This window comes from Erithacus rubecula (assembly GCF_903797595.1).
Source record: "Erithacus rubecula genome assembly, chromosome: 20".
Lineage (NCBI taxonomy): Eukaryota > Metazoa > Chordata > Aves > Passeriformes > Muscicapidae > Erithacus > Erithacus rubecula.
Window position 1 is genome coordinate 2,089,580 of NC_136672.1, and position 15,666 is coordinate 2,105,245.

General features: G+C 46.7%; 2 protein-coding genes across 2 annotated transcripts in view; both read left to right on the forward strand.

The window, feature by feature from the left end:
- Nucleotides 1-15,666, forward strand: part of LOC306810474 (myosin heavy chain, skeletal muscle, adult-like) — a 42,765-nt gene that overhangs the window by 7,998 nt on the left and 19,101 nt on the right. The gene's annotated exons all lie outside the window — the stretch shown is intronic.
- On the forward strand, nucleotides 47-7,330 carry LOC306810781 (myosin-13-like; the record flags this gene model as incomplete). Its single annotated transcript, XM_079323739.1, has 18 exons — nucleotides 47-238; nucleotides 768-1,010; nucleotides 1,113-1,289; nucleotides 1,375-1,520; nucleotides 1,608-1,698; nucleotides 1,783-2,172; nucleotides 2,409-2,535; nucleotides 2,976-3,207; nucleotides 3,740-3,923; nucleotides 4,010-4,175; nucleotides 4,348-4,472; nucleotides 4,647-4,955; nucleotides 5,063-5,266; nucleotides 5,550-5,675; nucleotides 5,771-5,941; nucleotides 6,029-6,133; nucleotides 6,281-6,376; nucleotides 7,079-7,330. The coding sequence occupies 18 exons, from the start codon at nucleotides 47-49 to the stop codon at nucleotides 7,229-7,231; spliced, it is 3,237 nt and encodes a 1,078-aa protein (XP_079179865.1). The 3' UTR covers nucleotides 7,232-7,330.

Here is a 15,666-nt window from a genome sequence, read left to right on the forward strand (position 1 = left end):
CCAGTACAACATTCGTGCATTCATGAATGTCAAACACTGGCCATGGATGAAGCTGTTCTTCAAGATCAAGCCCCTGCTGAAGAGTGCAGAGTCTGAGAAGGAAATGGCCAACATGAAACAAGAGTTTGAGAAAACCAAGGAGGAGCTTGCAAAGTCGGAAGCAAAGCGGAAGGAGCTGGAGGAGAAAATGGTGAAACTGGTGCAGGAGAAAAATGACCTGCAGCTTCAGGTTCAGTCTGTGAGTACCACCAGTGGGCTTTATCCTAATTCTACTGTGACTACTAGGTTGATATTTACAAGTATATTTTCAAGCCACATAGGAACTTAGATTTAGTTCCGTACAGCTGCAGTTCTTTCATTTGTGCTCTCAAAGGTATAAGTAGCTTCTGAAAGGACTGTGAGCAATCTGTAGTCAAAATATCACTTGGGTGACACTTTTCTATGGTGTATGCTGAGATATTTTTATGATTATGTACTTTGATCCAATGTTTGATATTCCCTGATATTCAGGGATTCTATACCTTGTTCAAATATATAAATACTCATGACTTCAGGGAGATTAAAAAGATTTAACTTGGTTTTAGCTTTTGAACCTGCCTGTTTCAAAACTAACAATATAAAATCAATTCTCTATTATATGTCATTTTGTTGGACATGAATGAAATTTTAAACTACATAATTGTTATCCAAGACCCTGCACTATGAGGGTTAAGTATCTCAGCATTCCCTCAAAAAGCATATCCCTAAAAATGGTGTCTCCCTAACAGGAAGCTGATGCTTTGGCTGATGCTGAAGAAAGGTGTGACCAGCTCATCAAAACCAAAATCCAGCTTGAAGCCAAAGTTAAAGAAGTGACTGAAAGGGCTGAGGATGAAGAGGAAATTAATGCTGAGCTGACAGCCAAAAAAAGGAAACTGGAGGATGAATGTTCAGAGCTGAAGAAAGATATTGATGACCTTGAGCTAACACTGGCCAAGGTGGAGAAGGAAAAACACGCCACCGAAAACAAGGTATGAGGCAGAACCTGTCACTTGTGCTCTGGGGAAGATTTGTCTTGTTATGAAGTTTTTAAGCACCATTTTCTATCTATGCTTGCTCCTTTCTTCTCAAAGGTGAAAAACCTGACGGAGGAGATGGCAGGCCTAGATGAGACCATTGTGAAGCTGACAAAAGAGAAGAAAGCCCTCCAAGAGGCCCATCAGCAGACCCTGGATGACCTGCAGGCAGAGGAGGACAAAGTCAATACTCTGACCAAAGCCAAGATCAAGCTGGAACAGCAAGTGGATGATGTAAGTACACACACATAGAGCAGGAACAGGACAGGTATGGAGTCTGATCTGGCTGGTAGAGCACTGATGGTTTTGTTGTGTTTAGCTGGAAGGGTCCCTGGAGCAAGAGAAGAAACTGCGCATGGACCTGGAGAGAGCTAAGAGGAAACTGGAAGGAGACCTGAAGCTGGCCCAGGACAGCATCATGGATTTGGAGAATGATAAGCAGCAGCTGGATGAAAAACTGAAGAAGTAAGTGTGGCTCTGGGGCACCTGAGTGCTGGGCTGCAGCACTTGCCTTTTTCCTTTGAGCTCTAACACAATTCACTTGGCCCAAAGGAAAGACTTTGAAATCAGCCAGATCCAGAGCAAGATCGAGGATGAGCAACTTCTAGGCATGCAATTTCAGAAGAAGATCAAGGAGCTGCAGGCAAGTGTCTTCCCCTGCCTTGCTCAGGCTCAGCTCAGGCTCAGGATGAGGGCATGGCTGTGAGGGGTCCCTGCTGTTCCGCAGGCCCGTATTGAGGAGCTGGAGGAGGAAATTGAGGCAGAGCGAACCTCTCGCGCTAAAGCAGAGAAGCATCGGGCTGACCTGTCCAGGGAGCTGGAGGCGATCAGTGAGCGCCTGGAAGAAGCAGGAGGTGCCACAGCAGCTCAGATTGAGATGAACAAGAAACGTGAGGCAGAATTCCAGAAGATGCGCCGTGACCTGGAAGAGGCCACGCTGCAGCACGAAGCCACGGCTGCCGCCCTGCGCAAGAAGCACGCGGACAGCACAGCTGAGCTGGGGGAGCAGATCGACAACCTGCAACGTGTGAAGCAGAAGCTGGAGAAGGAGAAGAGTGAGATGAAGATGGAGATTGATGACTTGGCCAGCAACATAGAGTCTGTCTCTAAAGCCAAGGTACAAAATTGTTGTTATTAGGAATTTGATAGCAATGTTATATTTTTCTTTAATCTTATATTATTTAATTTTTATCAGGTTATATTATAAATGATTTCTCCAAATTCTATGTGTAGAAATGTGGGAGCATGTACGGTCCCAAGATATGTCAGCTGCATCTTCTGGACTTATTTTCCAGCTAAAAGATGCCGGAATCGAGGTGTTTACTCATTTTCTTATGTGCAATTGATATCTAGGCAAATCTGGAGAAGATGTGCCGCACTCTGGAAGACCAGCTGAGTGAATATAAAACAAAGGAGGAGCAGAATCAGCGCATGATTAGTGATCTTAGTGCTCAAAGAGCTCGTCTGCAGACAGAATCTGGTACTGCCCTTCTATCTGTACTTTGGAAATGAGAGAACCCCATAAATTGCTCTCTTGGCTATTAAAATGTTGTCTCAATTGCAAACTTTTTCAGGTGAATATGGACGCCAGGTGGAAGAAAAAGATGCTTTAATTTCTCAGCTGTCTAGAGGGAAACAGGCTTTCACCCAGCAAATTGAAGAACTGAAGCGGCAACTAGAAGAAGAGATAAAGGTGAAGATATTAATGATACAAATGAAATAAATATTTGACATAATATTGATATTCTTGAGGTGTTCCAGATTTCAAAAGATGACACAATTAAAAGTTCAAACAATCCCCTTAGATCATACGATCGACTCTTGCAGTGAAGGACTCCTGTTTTTATCAGGCACTCAGTTAACCACTATCTCTTTGGGATGTGTATCAGTGTATAAGTTCCAGTTAGAAAACTTTTCCAGGAAACACTTACTCATTATTGCCGTATTCCCCCAAGGCCAAGAATGCCCTGGCCCACGCCCTGCAGTCCGCTCGCCACGACTGTGACTTGCTCCGGGAACAATATGAGGAGGAGCAGGAGGCCAAGGGGGAGCTGCAGCGAGCCCTGTCCAAGGCCAACAGTGAAGTGGCTCAGTGGAGAACCAAATACGAGACGGACGCGATTCAGCGCACGGAGGAGCTCGAGGAGGCCAAGTACGTGAGCATTGCGTGGAAGGCTGGCATACACCAATAAGGGAGATTTAAAGACACCACTGAGATTCTCAAAGGCAAAAGCCTAATACAAGGTAGAGGAGTTATATGAAACAGAAAAACATAAGGAAAAGAGGCTATGTGACAAAGAGTCCAGGAGAAAGGATATGTGTAGGATTGTGCAATGTGCAGAGGGATAGCAAGACTGCAGAGAAGCTGTAGCTGCCCTATCCCTGGGAGTGTTCAAGGCAAGGCTGGACAGGGCTTGGAGCAACCTGCTCTAATGGAAGGTGTCACTGCCCATGGCATGGAATTAGAGGATTTTGGATATCCCCTCCAACACAAACCATTCTGTGACTCTATGATTCTATGAAGACATTGGGGAAATGAAACAGGAAAAAAATGAGTTATAAGGATAGGCTCTGCACCATATGCATTAAAACCAAATAATAATAAGTGTCTCAGTGATCTGGTGAATATGATAATCAATATCCACCTCCATTTCAAGTTAAGAACCGTGCTTAACACTTTCCAGGAAGAAGCTGGCCCAACGTCTGCAGGATGCAGAGGAACATGTTGAAGCTGTCAATGCCAAATGTGCCTCCCTGGAAAAGACAAAGCAGAGGCTGCAGAATGAAGTGGAGGACCTGATGATTGATGTGGAGAGATCCAATGCTGCCTGTGCTGCTCTGGATAAGAAGCAGAAGAACTTTGACAAGGTCTTTTGGCCTCCAGCACCAGCACTCCTGGGCAGAGCATGCCCCCGTGATGGCCACAGCCCTACTCACAGCCCGTTTCTCTGCAGATCCTGGCAGAATGGAAGCAGAAGTATGAGGAAACTCAGGCTGAGCTGGAGGCCTCCCAGAAGGAGTCACGCTCTCTCAGCACGGAGCTGTTCAAGATGAAGAATGCCTATGAGGAGTCCTTGGACCACCTGGAGACAATGAAGCGGGAGAACAAGAACTTGCAGCGTAAGTCCCTGCCCTCTGTCCCTCACTGCCCTTTCTCACAAGCTTGTCTCTCTGTCACACTTAACAGCTCAGAGCCTGCAGGGATAAGAACATGCCTGGTCCCTTGATGCAGCAGAGCCTTTCTCCATTCAGCTCTGTGCCTGACCATGCTGCTTTGCACCCTTCCTTGCAGAGGAGATTTCTGACCTCACGGAGCAGATTGCCGAGCAAGGAAAGGCGATTCATGAGCTGGAGAAAGTCAAGAAGCAGGTTGAGCAGGAGAAGTCTGAAATCCAGGCTGCTCTGGAGGAAGCTGAGGTACATGACCTCAGTGTCATTGGTGTCTGCACTAAATAAATTAAGAAATAGGGCTAAAATACCCAGGATTCTGCTCTGTTCTTGCTGGGGAGTGCAGAAAGCTGAGATCTCTGGAAATATCATTCCTTAAAAGCCAAGCAATCGGTTTATCAATGTTTGTGTCCACTTTTCCAGGCCTCCCTGGAACATGAAGAGGGGAAGATCCTGCGCCTGCAGCTTGAGCTCAACCAGGTGAAGGCTGAGATTGACAGGAAGGTAGCAGAGAAGGATGAGGAAATTGACCAGCTGAAGAGAAACCACCTCAGAATTGTGGAGTCCTTGCAGAGCACCTTGGATGCTGAGATCAGGAGCAGGAATGAAGCCCTGAGGCTGAAGAAGAAGATGGAGGGAGACCTGAATGAAATGGAGATCCAGCTCAGCCATGCCAACCGTGTGGCTGCAGAGGCACAGAAGAACCTGAGAAACACCCAAGCAGTGCTCAAGGTGCGTTCTGTAGCAGAGCTACAGAAAAAAGAAAAATGAGATCTCTGACATTTTTGCCACTCAAGTGCACACTGACACCAGGTAATTTCTTTTATGTTTGTTTGCAGGACACCCAGATTCACCTGGATGATGCTCTCAGGACACAGGATGACCTGAAGGAGCAGGTGGCCATGGTGGAGCGCAGAGCAAACCTGTTGCAGGCTGAAATTGAGGAACTACGGGCAGCTCTGGAGCAGACAGAGCGGTCGAGGAAACTGGCTGAGCAGGAGCTTCTGGATGCCACTGAACGTGTGCAGCTCCTCCATACCCAGGTCAGGGCAGGGAACAAAAAGCTGTGTTGACACTGACAAAACACAGATGGCTGGTATTTACCAGAGGACCAGCAGTATAAGAAAGATCTCTTTACTGCTGTCCCCAAGGAACGGCCTGGTTACCATCCCTTCCCCAAGCCCATGCCTGACATTTGTCAGCCATTGTAACAATAATTCCACAATAAGAGATGGAAGCTAGTAGGGGAATGATTTTGCTCAGGTAGAATGTCTGCAATGGCAGGTTTTTGAATTTGTCTCTTGCCATGTCATTCCCATTGCACAGAACACCAGCTTGATCAACACCAAGAAGAAGCTGGAAACAGACATTGCCCAGATCCAGGGAGAAATGGAGGATATGGTCCAGGAAGCCCGCAATGCTGAGGAGAAGGCCAAGAAGGCCATCACAGATGTGAGTTGGGTGCTCCTGGCATTGGTGATGATGACTGTACTCTGCCCAAAATATCACCAGCCCTAAAATGGCTTTGACCTTTTGCTCTGGACCAGGCGGCCATGATGGCAGAAGAGCTGAAGAAGGAGCAGGACACCAGTGCCCACCTGGAGAGGATGAAGAAGAACCTGGACCAGACAGTGAAGGACCTGCAGCTTCGTCTGGAAGAGGCCGAGCAGCTGGCACTGAAGGGAGGGAAGAAGCAGATCCAGAAGCTGGAGGCCAGGGTGTGTAGGGCTGGGGCTGTGCCTGAGTGAGCGTGTCCTTGGAGAGACATTGCCAGGGAAGCTGCAGAGATGGGCTTGTCCTTGCAGGTGCGGGAGCTGGAAGGGGAGGTTGATGCTGAGCAGAAGCGCAGCGCTGAAGCCGTGAAGGGTGTGCGCAAGTACGAGCGCAGGGTGAAGGAACTGACCTACCAGGTAAGGCAGGAGGTCTCCTGCTCTCACAGGGTTTGCTCACAGTGAGTCACATTTTGCACACACCACTCCCAAGGGAATTTATATCTTCACATAATGGAGAACTAACTCTCTCTATTGACTCTCTATCCTGTTTGCCAACCTCCCTAGTCTGAGGAAGACAGAAAGAATATTCTCAGGCTGCAGGATCTGGTGGACAAACTACAAATGAAAGTGAAATCCTACAAGAGACAATCTGAGGAGGCTGTAAGTATCTCTCTGAGTGCTTGGCAAGAACCACTTTCCCAAAGGGTAGTGTGGCCATTCAAGAGACAAATTTAAGAAAGCTGGAAGATGCCACTCATTAATGCTGGAGTTCTTTAAGTTCTCTGAAAGGCTCATAAAGCAGACTAGCCTTTGAAAAACAGAAAACAATGAGCACTTAAGAAGACTACTGAGAAGGGCAAATGCACATAGCATTTTTTGCATTAGAACCACAAAGCAACTTGTAAGGACTTTTATGAATGATATCGATAGTACAATATATGTAAAGAAATTTCGGATTACCCTTTTTTTAGAATTTTGATACGAGGCAAAGAAAGTGTTGGAAGTCTCCCCCAAATCACTTTGCTTTCCACTTTCAGAAGAGTGCAAGTAATGTTTGCCTTTTTCTAGGCTATGCAGTAGTCAGAGATGAACTGAGGGAAGTCCTACAGCTCCTGAATTTATGACTGTCTGACCACGACTTACTCATTGTGGAAACAGTCGAGTATAGAGTTCGGCTTCTGGTTCAGTTGAGGGGATATGTGAGCAGGACTATGGGAAGTTGTCATTAATCACACTGTGAAATTTTGTACAAGCAGGGGTGGGTGGAGTTTAGAGGTTTGTGACTTTGCCCAGGCCAAGGCACAGGAGGAATGAAAACCCCAAACCCCAAGCACCTCACTACCGACTCTTTCTCCCTCCCAGGAGCAGCTGTCCAATGTCAACCTTTCCAAGTTCCGCAAGATCCAGCACGAGCTGGAGGAAGCCGAGGAGCGGGCTGACATTGCAGAGTCACAGGTCAACAAGCTCCGAGCCAAGAGCCGGGAGTTCCATAGGAGGATAGAAGAGGAAGAGTGAGAATGCCCCAAGGCAGCAAAGTGACCTGAGGGGCTGCACAAAATGTGAACCTTTTGGTCACTTTCCTTCTGCCACGAGTCTCTGTACCCACCTCAGTGTCTAGTAAATAAAGGTTGTAGTAGTTTCCTCTGCATGCACACTATGACCATTGCATTCTTTGGGTTTTGTTTTCCTTTGGCAATTGCATTGCAGAAGTTGTTTCTTACTTTTCCTATCTGGGACAAGGGAGAAGCTGGTGCCAGTGCTGGATTGAGAATCCACAAACTTAGAGGCTGGAGAGACTACTGGAAATCCAGCTTGAGCTCTCTCCTGTCTCCAGCAGCTCCTTGTCCAGCTCCTGCCTTCACATCCTCCTAATGCTCCTCCCATTGTCCCTGTCAGTCAATCCAGCTGAATCCAGGTTGCAGAAGTCCTTGACCAGTGTGTGTGAATGAGAAATACATTTGCAGCCACTGGGGTGTGAAGTGCAGTTGGCACAGAAAGGAAACAAGATGTGGACAAAGGAGCAGGAGCCAGTGTAGGCAGTGATGTGTAAAGCTTGTGTTAGTCCACAAGCAAGCTCTCCTTTGAAAGCATTGTGATCCTGGTGGGTTCAATACTCCGTGGAGCACAACCTTTGTTGCTGAATACCAGCACTTCTACAGTTGACAGTGGTAGAAAGTTGTGGACTAACACAAGCTTTACACATCACTGCTAGAGGCTTTGCATCCATACAGATGCTCACACTGAAGGAAAGTTGAAACCAACCACTCTGATATTTTTTGTTACACCCATGACAGCAATATCCAAAGGGTTTTCACCTTACCTGGCTACCAAGTGCAGCCTCACCCGCATACCAGCTCTTCCTGGGAAGTATAGCATGATTCTAGTGTCACTAACAAGCATTGATGAGCAAAATCACTCACTGTTGTCTGTGGAGAGAAATAGGAGATGATTCTTTAGGAGCAGACCTCAGCTTTCAATCACAGACCTTAAGAAAGCCACCCAATGCCTTGCAGAGATGCCAGACTAGTCCTCCCTTCTTATGACACTGCACAACTTTTCCTAAGGGCTCCCTAGTAGACTCCTAATTTTGTTCCACCCTCCTCATCCCCTGCAGTTTTTCTCCTTGCCTCACAGTGTGCACAGTTCTGTCACTACAGCCAGGGCCTCTTGGCATGAATCTTTGCCTGCCCAATCCCACCTGGAAGCTGGCTGCTCCTCTTAGGAGCAGTCCCACATGAGGGCATCTCCAAAGCTTCATGTGGGTCTGGTAGTCTGGATGGCACACAAAATCTGTGAGTATCTCTGTTAGCTGTAATGGCTGGTACAAGCATTAACTTGAGAGATTCAGGGACAGGTGCACACCCTCAGACAGGACCTGCCCTGGGTACAGCTGGGCACTGCTGATGGCACTGAGGGCTGGCCCTGTCCCCCAGCAAACTCACAGTTCCCTCTGCCCTCTCCCGTGCTCCAAGACCACACCAAACTGCCCCTCAGCCTTCACAAGAGCCATTGTAGAGGAGGGGACAAGGCTGAAAGGAGCTTTGGAGGAGGCCCCTTGCAGGAGGATCAGCCCATCACGTGCCTCCTTTCATCCTCAATGTCAAAAGCCCAGAATAGCCCCGCTCTCCTAAGACTCCTGTGCGGGGTCGTGCCTGTTTGTGGGGATGATTTGCTTCCACAAATAGCGCCTGAAGACATTCCTGGGCGGGTAGGCTGCCTTCTATGTGGCACTGCAACGTGCTGCCCTGGAGGAGCTGGACACGTGTGCTGTGTCCCAAGGCAGCAGCTGCTATTCTTACCCAGAGAGACTCACTGCAGCACAGCTCCATTGCCAGCTGAAAGGTGAAAGATCAGAACGGGGCCCCAGCGTGCTCTCCCTGCTCAGAGCCTGAATGCAGAGCGCTCCCCTTTGGGGCCTGTGCAATGGCCCTGTGCCAGCCCTGGTCCATGGCCATTCCCTGCTGGGATGTGCTGTCCATGGGGAACACAGCAGCTGCCCAGGTACTTCCAGCACTCAGCTGGGGCTCCTTGAGGTGGATGGGGCTTTGCCTCTGTCATTTAAGCAGCAAATGGAAAAGACAGGCTGAGCTGCAGCTCTGGAAATGCAGCATTTTACAGCTGCCATCCTGGGGTCCCTGTCTGGATGAGGATGCAGGCAGAGGCAGGGCTTGCTCTGAGGTCCAGCAGTGCTGCCATCCATGTCCCTTTGCTCAGGCTGTGCTTTCCCAGCACTCATTTAGGGAAGCTGTAGGGCCACAGGTCCCTCCAGTGCCCGGGGAGTATCAGGGCTGCAGGAGAAGCCCTGGCCGGGCTGGTGGCTCTGACATGCTGGTTATGGAGACTCAGCCCTGCCTGCACCCTGAGTCCCCTGGCCCTCTGCAGAGCTCAGGAAAGCCATGTCCCAGCTGGGTACAGTCACTGTGGGCGATCAGGCAGAGGACAGCGAGCCCAGGACATCAGCTGGGATGGTGGCTGTGCCCTTCCCCTCAGGCCTTGGCTGTTGCTGTGACAGCACAGGCCGCATCAGCTTTCTCCTCAGCTTGGGCCTTGTCACCTGACACTGAAGGACAGATTGGTTCCTTCAGGGATCCTTGGCAGGAGCCAACAGCATTATTCCTGGAGAGGGGAGCAGGGGGTGCCGGTCCCACGGCCCAGCAGGCTGCTGTCAGTCCCAGGGAGCTGCCGGGCAGCAGCTGAGCAGGGCCCCTGCTCCAGGCACCCAGTGCCAGGGGATGGCAGCCTGGAGCCATCGAGGGCCAGCTCTGGGCTCCCTACACTGCACACCAGAAACGAGATCTTGCTTTCTATGGGTTAGCCTTAGTCAGTAGAGGATCACAGTTAAATGACCTATGTTCAGAGAATGCTTTATGAGTTCAAAAAGTGCTTGGAGAAATTAATCAGTTAAGTGTTCAGACACTTCATTCTGCTCCGGGACTCCATAAATACAAATTACTGGAGGTAGGAGAATTCTGTAGAAGTGCCATTCAATGCTGATGATCCTTCCTGAGCATCACTTTCAAAGACAGGAAGCAGTGTTATATGAACCTTTAATCCTACAAGGACAGCTTATTTTCGGTTATGGCAGAATTTCCTGCAGGACTTTATACCATGCTTCTTCATTATTTCCTTTTCCTTCTCCTTCCTTCCTGCTCTTATAGTTACTTGCTGCTTGAATTACCTTTTTCTTTCTGCCAGGTTGCCCACCCCACTCACCTGCTCTGTAATAAGAGCTCCTCATTTGCTTTGGCAGGGGGTAGAAAGGGCATCCCGAGCGTCACCTCCTCGGACAGGATCCATTGCTCAGACCTCTTCTACTCTGTGGAGACAGGAGGAGTGTGAATCACAGTGCATGTGTGGTGTGCACTTGAAACTGTTCTTCCTCTAATCCCAGATTATGAGAATGATTTGCCTCTCATGTTCAGTTATTTAGTTTATTTGTCTCTCATGTTGAGTTTAAACTCATACAAGACTTCCAAGAATACTACTCTGTGGGAACCTACTTGGAAACCAATTTGTAATTAAAGTTCCCCCTAGGACAGGTGCATTCACTTTCTTTGACATGTAATGAAGGTAAATCACAGCTGCATTGAGATCTACAGAAATTAATTTCTAACTAGAGCAGAAGGGACCGCAAGGCCGTCACAGCCCCTCCACAGCCAGCCTGTGACATTCAGCTTATCTTCACAGGTGCTCACAATTGCACACAGAAATTTTTGGTCACATTTGCCATGGTAAAAAATGGGTGGCCTATTCTTTTCCTGCAGCTTTAAAATTATACCAGTTATGGTCCTCAGTAGTTCTTCCTCATAAATAATTTATTGATTCCAGCAATTGCCTCAGCCTATTTCTTCAGCCACACTTATTAGAAACATTATTTCAATGGCAAATTTTCTAAACAGATGTCACATGAAAATTATGGACTGAGCATGTTTTGCTCATAACACTGAGCATGTTTCAACACTGAAAATATGAACCTTAATGGAGCAACACTGAATTGAAAACCAATCTTTTAATATGGAAAATGTGCTCTTACCCTCTCCAGTCATATCCAAGCAGATGTATGGGGGTGAGCAGTGCTGCTACAGAATAGTGCTCTGACATTTCTTCTTGCCCTCTGCTAACATTCCTGGCAGCTCTCATTTTACACAGAGGGCAGCAGGAAAGCTGCTGCAGCAGGGGCTGAGCATTCCCTGTCAGACTGTCCATGACAGGCTGCAGAGAAAACTGACCTGTCTAGGCAGGCCATACCTTAATGACAGCAGGGCCAACGGCAGCACTTGCAAGCTGAAAACCCTGCAAGGATTTAAGATCCATTTTTTTTGGCAGTAGGAGAAATAATGAGCAAGTCATTCAGACCCCTTCCTACACCATCACTCATTCTAGAGGACTTGTAAGCACAGTTCTAATCTACATGTTTTTTGTATCTGCTCCTGTCAGTATTTCTGTCTCTGCTGTTTTGTGGTGATGATGATGTATTTTTTACCTCAAAAGTGCTATATGCTAATACCCTTGGTTCTAGAATTCAGATGTTGCCATTTATTTTGGAGGGAGAGTATTCCACTATGTATGGATTACAAGAAAAAACATTAGATCAGAAATTGATATTCTAGCATCTAGATCTCACATAGCCATAAAAGTTTTATAAGGCAGAATCAAGGTACTGAACAAAATAGGGTTTTTTTTTCCTTTTCCTGGAATATAGGGACACTGATACTAAATACTAATTTCCCAATAGAAATGAGTTTAAGCAATCAATACTGAAACCATATCCTTTTTTTTGAAACATTACTGCAAATCCTAGCTGATAAGTAAGGGGAGGACTTGGCAATGACTGCCATTCAGTATTCTGGACATAATGCCAAACAGATTAGCAGAGACAGGGAAAATAAAAGAGATGAAGGTGGTGTCTCAGTATCCTAAAGATAAGGAGCCTGCAGAAATAAAAGCAGGAAAAGAAATCAGAACAATTGATCCACGTGCTGCCTATACTCTCCAAAATGTGATACTGTCATGAGGTCTCCATTTGGCTTGGAAAAGGACCTCTGAAATCAATATGTTTAACCATTACTCCAGCATTGCCAAGTGTACCACTAAACCATGCCCCCCCCCCCCATCTTTTAAATCTCTCCAGGGATGGGGAGTTCATCACTGCTCTGGGCAGCCTGTTCCAGGACTTGACAGCCCTTTCAGAGAAGATATTTTCCCAATATCCAATCTAAGCCTCCCTTGGCACAGCCTGAGGCTGTTCCCTCTCCTCCTGTCCCTGTTCCCTGGGAGTAGAGCCCAACCCCTGGCTGTCTCCTCCTGTCAAGGAATTGGACAGAGCCACAAGTTCCCCCTGAGCCTCCTTTTCTCAGGCTGAGCCCCTTTCCCAGCTCCCTCAGCTGCTCCTGGTGCTCCAGAGTTTTCCCCAGTTCCATTCCCTTCCCTGGACATGCTCTGGCCCCTCAATGTCATTCATGTCAAGTGGGATCCAAAACTGACCCCAGGACTGGAGGTACAGCTCGGATATTTTTGCAAGATATCTGAGTGTCCTTATGACCAGGAGTTTTAAATCCACAGAAGGATATTTTTCAGGGGCAAAGGATCTTTTTTAAACACTTCAACCCCCACCTCCCACATGTATTTTTTACAATTTATAGGAATTTTCAGTGTAGTGCAGTCTACCCCATAGCTTACAAAAGTGTTCTTTCAGCCAATATATTGATGACATCTCCTCAATCTCTTTTCATCTGGAAACTTGGCTCTTACTTCACTAACTTTAGTATACTTTCTCTTCCATTCCTCTCATTCAAAAAATGTCAAGAAATCTGCAGTTTTATTGGAGCATTAAAAGAGTTAAAATTACACACAAAGCATAAAGAAAGCCAGGCCAAGCCATGTTAAAAATGTGCCAAGACTTTCAGGCCACACGGGCCCTGTAGGAAAGACTAAAATAAAACTGCAGAGCCCAGCAAGTAAATGTGCAAGGGAGCTGGGCTGGAACAGAGCCCAGCTGCATTTCCCCCAAGCTGCATAGGCAGCTGGGGGGGCTTCACCTCCTCATGGCTCCTCCAAGATAGAGACAGAGCCCTGGCTGAGCTGTGGCCACGCCAGAAGAGAAGCTAAAATCTTAGCAAAAGTCTCCCTTTCCCCTAGCCATCAAGGCCCCTAGTTAAAAATAAGAAAAACCTCAATAGCTCCCGTCCCCGCCCAGCTAAGTTGCATGAAAAAGAGGGCTGGGCCAGCTGGCCTTACTTCTTCAAAAGCCAAAGGTAAAAAAAAAAAGTTTTCACTTTTACCAATGAAATTCATAAAAGCAAAGTGACTTTTGAATTAGTTTCCCAAGCTGTCAATTATTAAATCAGCTCTCCAATTAGTCCCAAAAACTCACAAAAAAAGTTCTCATTAAAAAAACCAACCTCTGTGTGTGTCTATACTCTGTCTATATTCTTCCTTCTAAGTAAGTTTCATGCAAAACCAGCACATGTTACAAGGTTGTTGCTCCAAGCAGCAGAATAGTGAGGTTTCCATGGGGCCACAAACTCAAGAGTTTTGATAGTACTCAACATTCACACTTCACGTGTTTTTATGAGTTCCCCTCTTCTCCTCAGAGCTCCCCAGCTCACCTCATTGAACACAAGGGAGGGGAAATCACGTTGTAGGGACTTACAGAAAGTGGGATAGCATCTGTTTTCAGCATGCTTGGATGTCATCACACTGGCACTTTGCCCACCCCTTATGCCTGTGCAGGACCATCTTTATCCAGTGATTTCTCTTTCTGCCTCTTCTAAGTTATCTCAGACCTTGCAAGGGAGCCTACAGGCTGAGCTCATATCTCAGCAAAAGATGGAGGATGAATTGAATGACGAGAAGAGACAGAAAACCTGCAGAACCAGTTGAGCAAATCTCACATTGCAAGCTGCCTGTCTGAAGGTGCTGGTAAAAAGCAAGCCAGGGCTCTTCACTCTCTAGAAGGAGGTGGACTTCCCTAGACATGATATTGCTTCACTCTCTGGAGGAGGACTCAGTAAAGCCAACACCTGCCCTCTCCACTGCACCTAAGCTCTGCCTGATTGTAAAGAGAATTCTTTTATTTGAAAGGAGACACCATGGTAATTATATTTCATTCTGCAACAGAATTGCTTAAGTTACAAGAGAAAATTAGCAATCATCCTGAAGAAAATGAAACGAAGAATGTTTTAATAATTTCACTGATGGGGGGAATTAAATTAAGTTTTCCAAGGAGGAGGCACATAGTAAAGAGCCCTAGTGTCTTTCCTGGAGAGCAGCTTGTTGTGTGAGAAATTTGGAGTAATTGGAGGGGGAGAACACGTCTCTATCCCCATTCCAAAATAAAATTTCCAGGAAGTGTGGGATGCAGTGGGCTTCCAACAATACATGAGAAACAGCTAGTGCCCTATTGGGTTTCTCCTGTGTTATTGTTACTTACAGTAAAATTTAAGGATTGAGACCAAGAAAAAAATGGTAGGTGCTGCCTTCAAAAAGTGCATTGAGGGAGAGGTGCTGAATTCATTTGTCCAGTAAAGCCATCAGCTTTGCTGCACTGTAGCTCTCTTGGTTTCTCCATAATACCTCTTAATGCCATGGGATTACATTACTCACCCATCAGTCCTGTGATATATTAATTAGTTCTCAAGTAGGAGCTTTCACTGTGTTTGGAAGCTTCACAAGTTCATCTATGAGTCCCCCATGATTTCTAGATATCTGCATTTGAGGACTGTGAAGGAAAGAAATCTGCCATGAGGCTACTAACCTGATGATAAGGGTCTGAAATCAGCTTCATCATGGGAAGAACACTTAAGCTGAGAAATGACAGAGGAATACCTCCAAATGTAGGAATTTTACAAGGAAGAAGGAGAACGTGATCAGAATTATGGAAGTAATGTAGGAAGGACAGTGTGCATCATGGGAACATAATCATGGGAGAGTATGAGTGTGTGTAGGAAGAATACACAGGGGAAATGAGAAGGGTTTATGCTTTATGTCAAAGTGATCCTTTCTTGTGCAATGCTCCACTGTGGGGCTGCACACATCCTGTCAGAGACAGGAGGAAAATAAGGGATGTTGTGGTAGGGTCTGTTATGGACCATCTGAACAAGACAAAGTAGTGAAGGGATTTCTACAACTAGGAGAAACTCAAGTCTCCTCTGCCTTAGGGAGCTTTTCATCCATGTGGACATCTGTGATGAGGGCAACAGCACCAGGCAAGCTTTGCCAGAAATTCTTAGGCAGTGCTGATGTTAATGTCCCAATGTAAATACTGGACAGGCAACACTGAGTATTGGAAGCAGGGATGAACTTGTGATAAATATGATCCCAGATAACACCTCAGGCTGCAGCAAACACATGATGACTGGATGAATGATCCAGTGAAAGCTGGAGAGATAAGCAACAGAATTAGCACTCTAGACTTTGTAAGATTGGAATTAATTGCATTCAAGGAACTA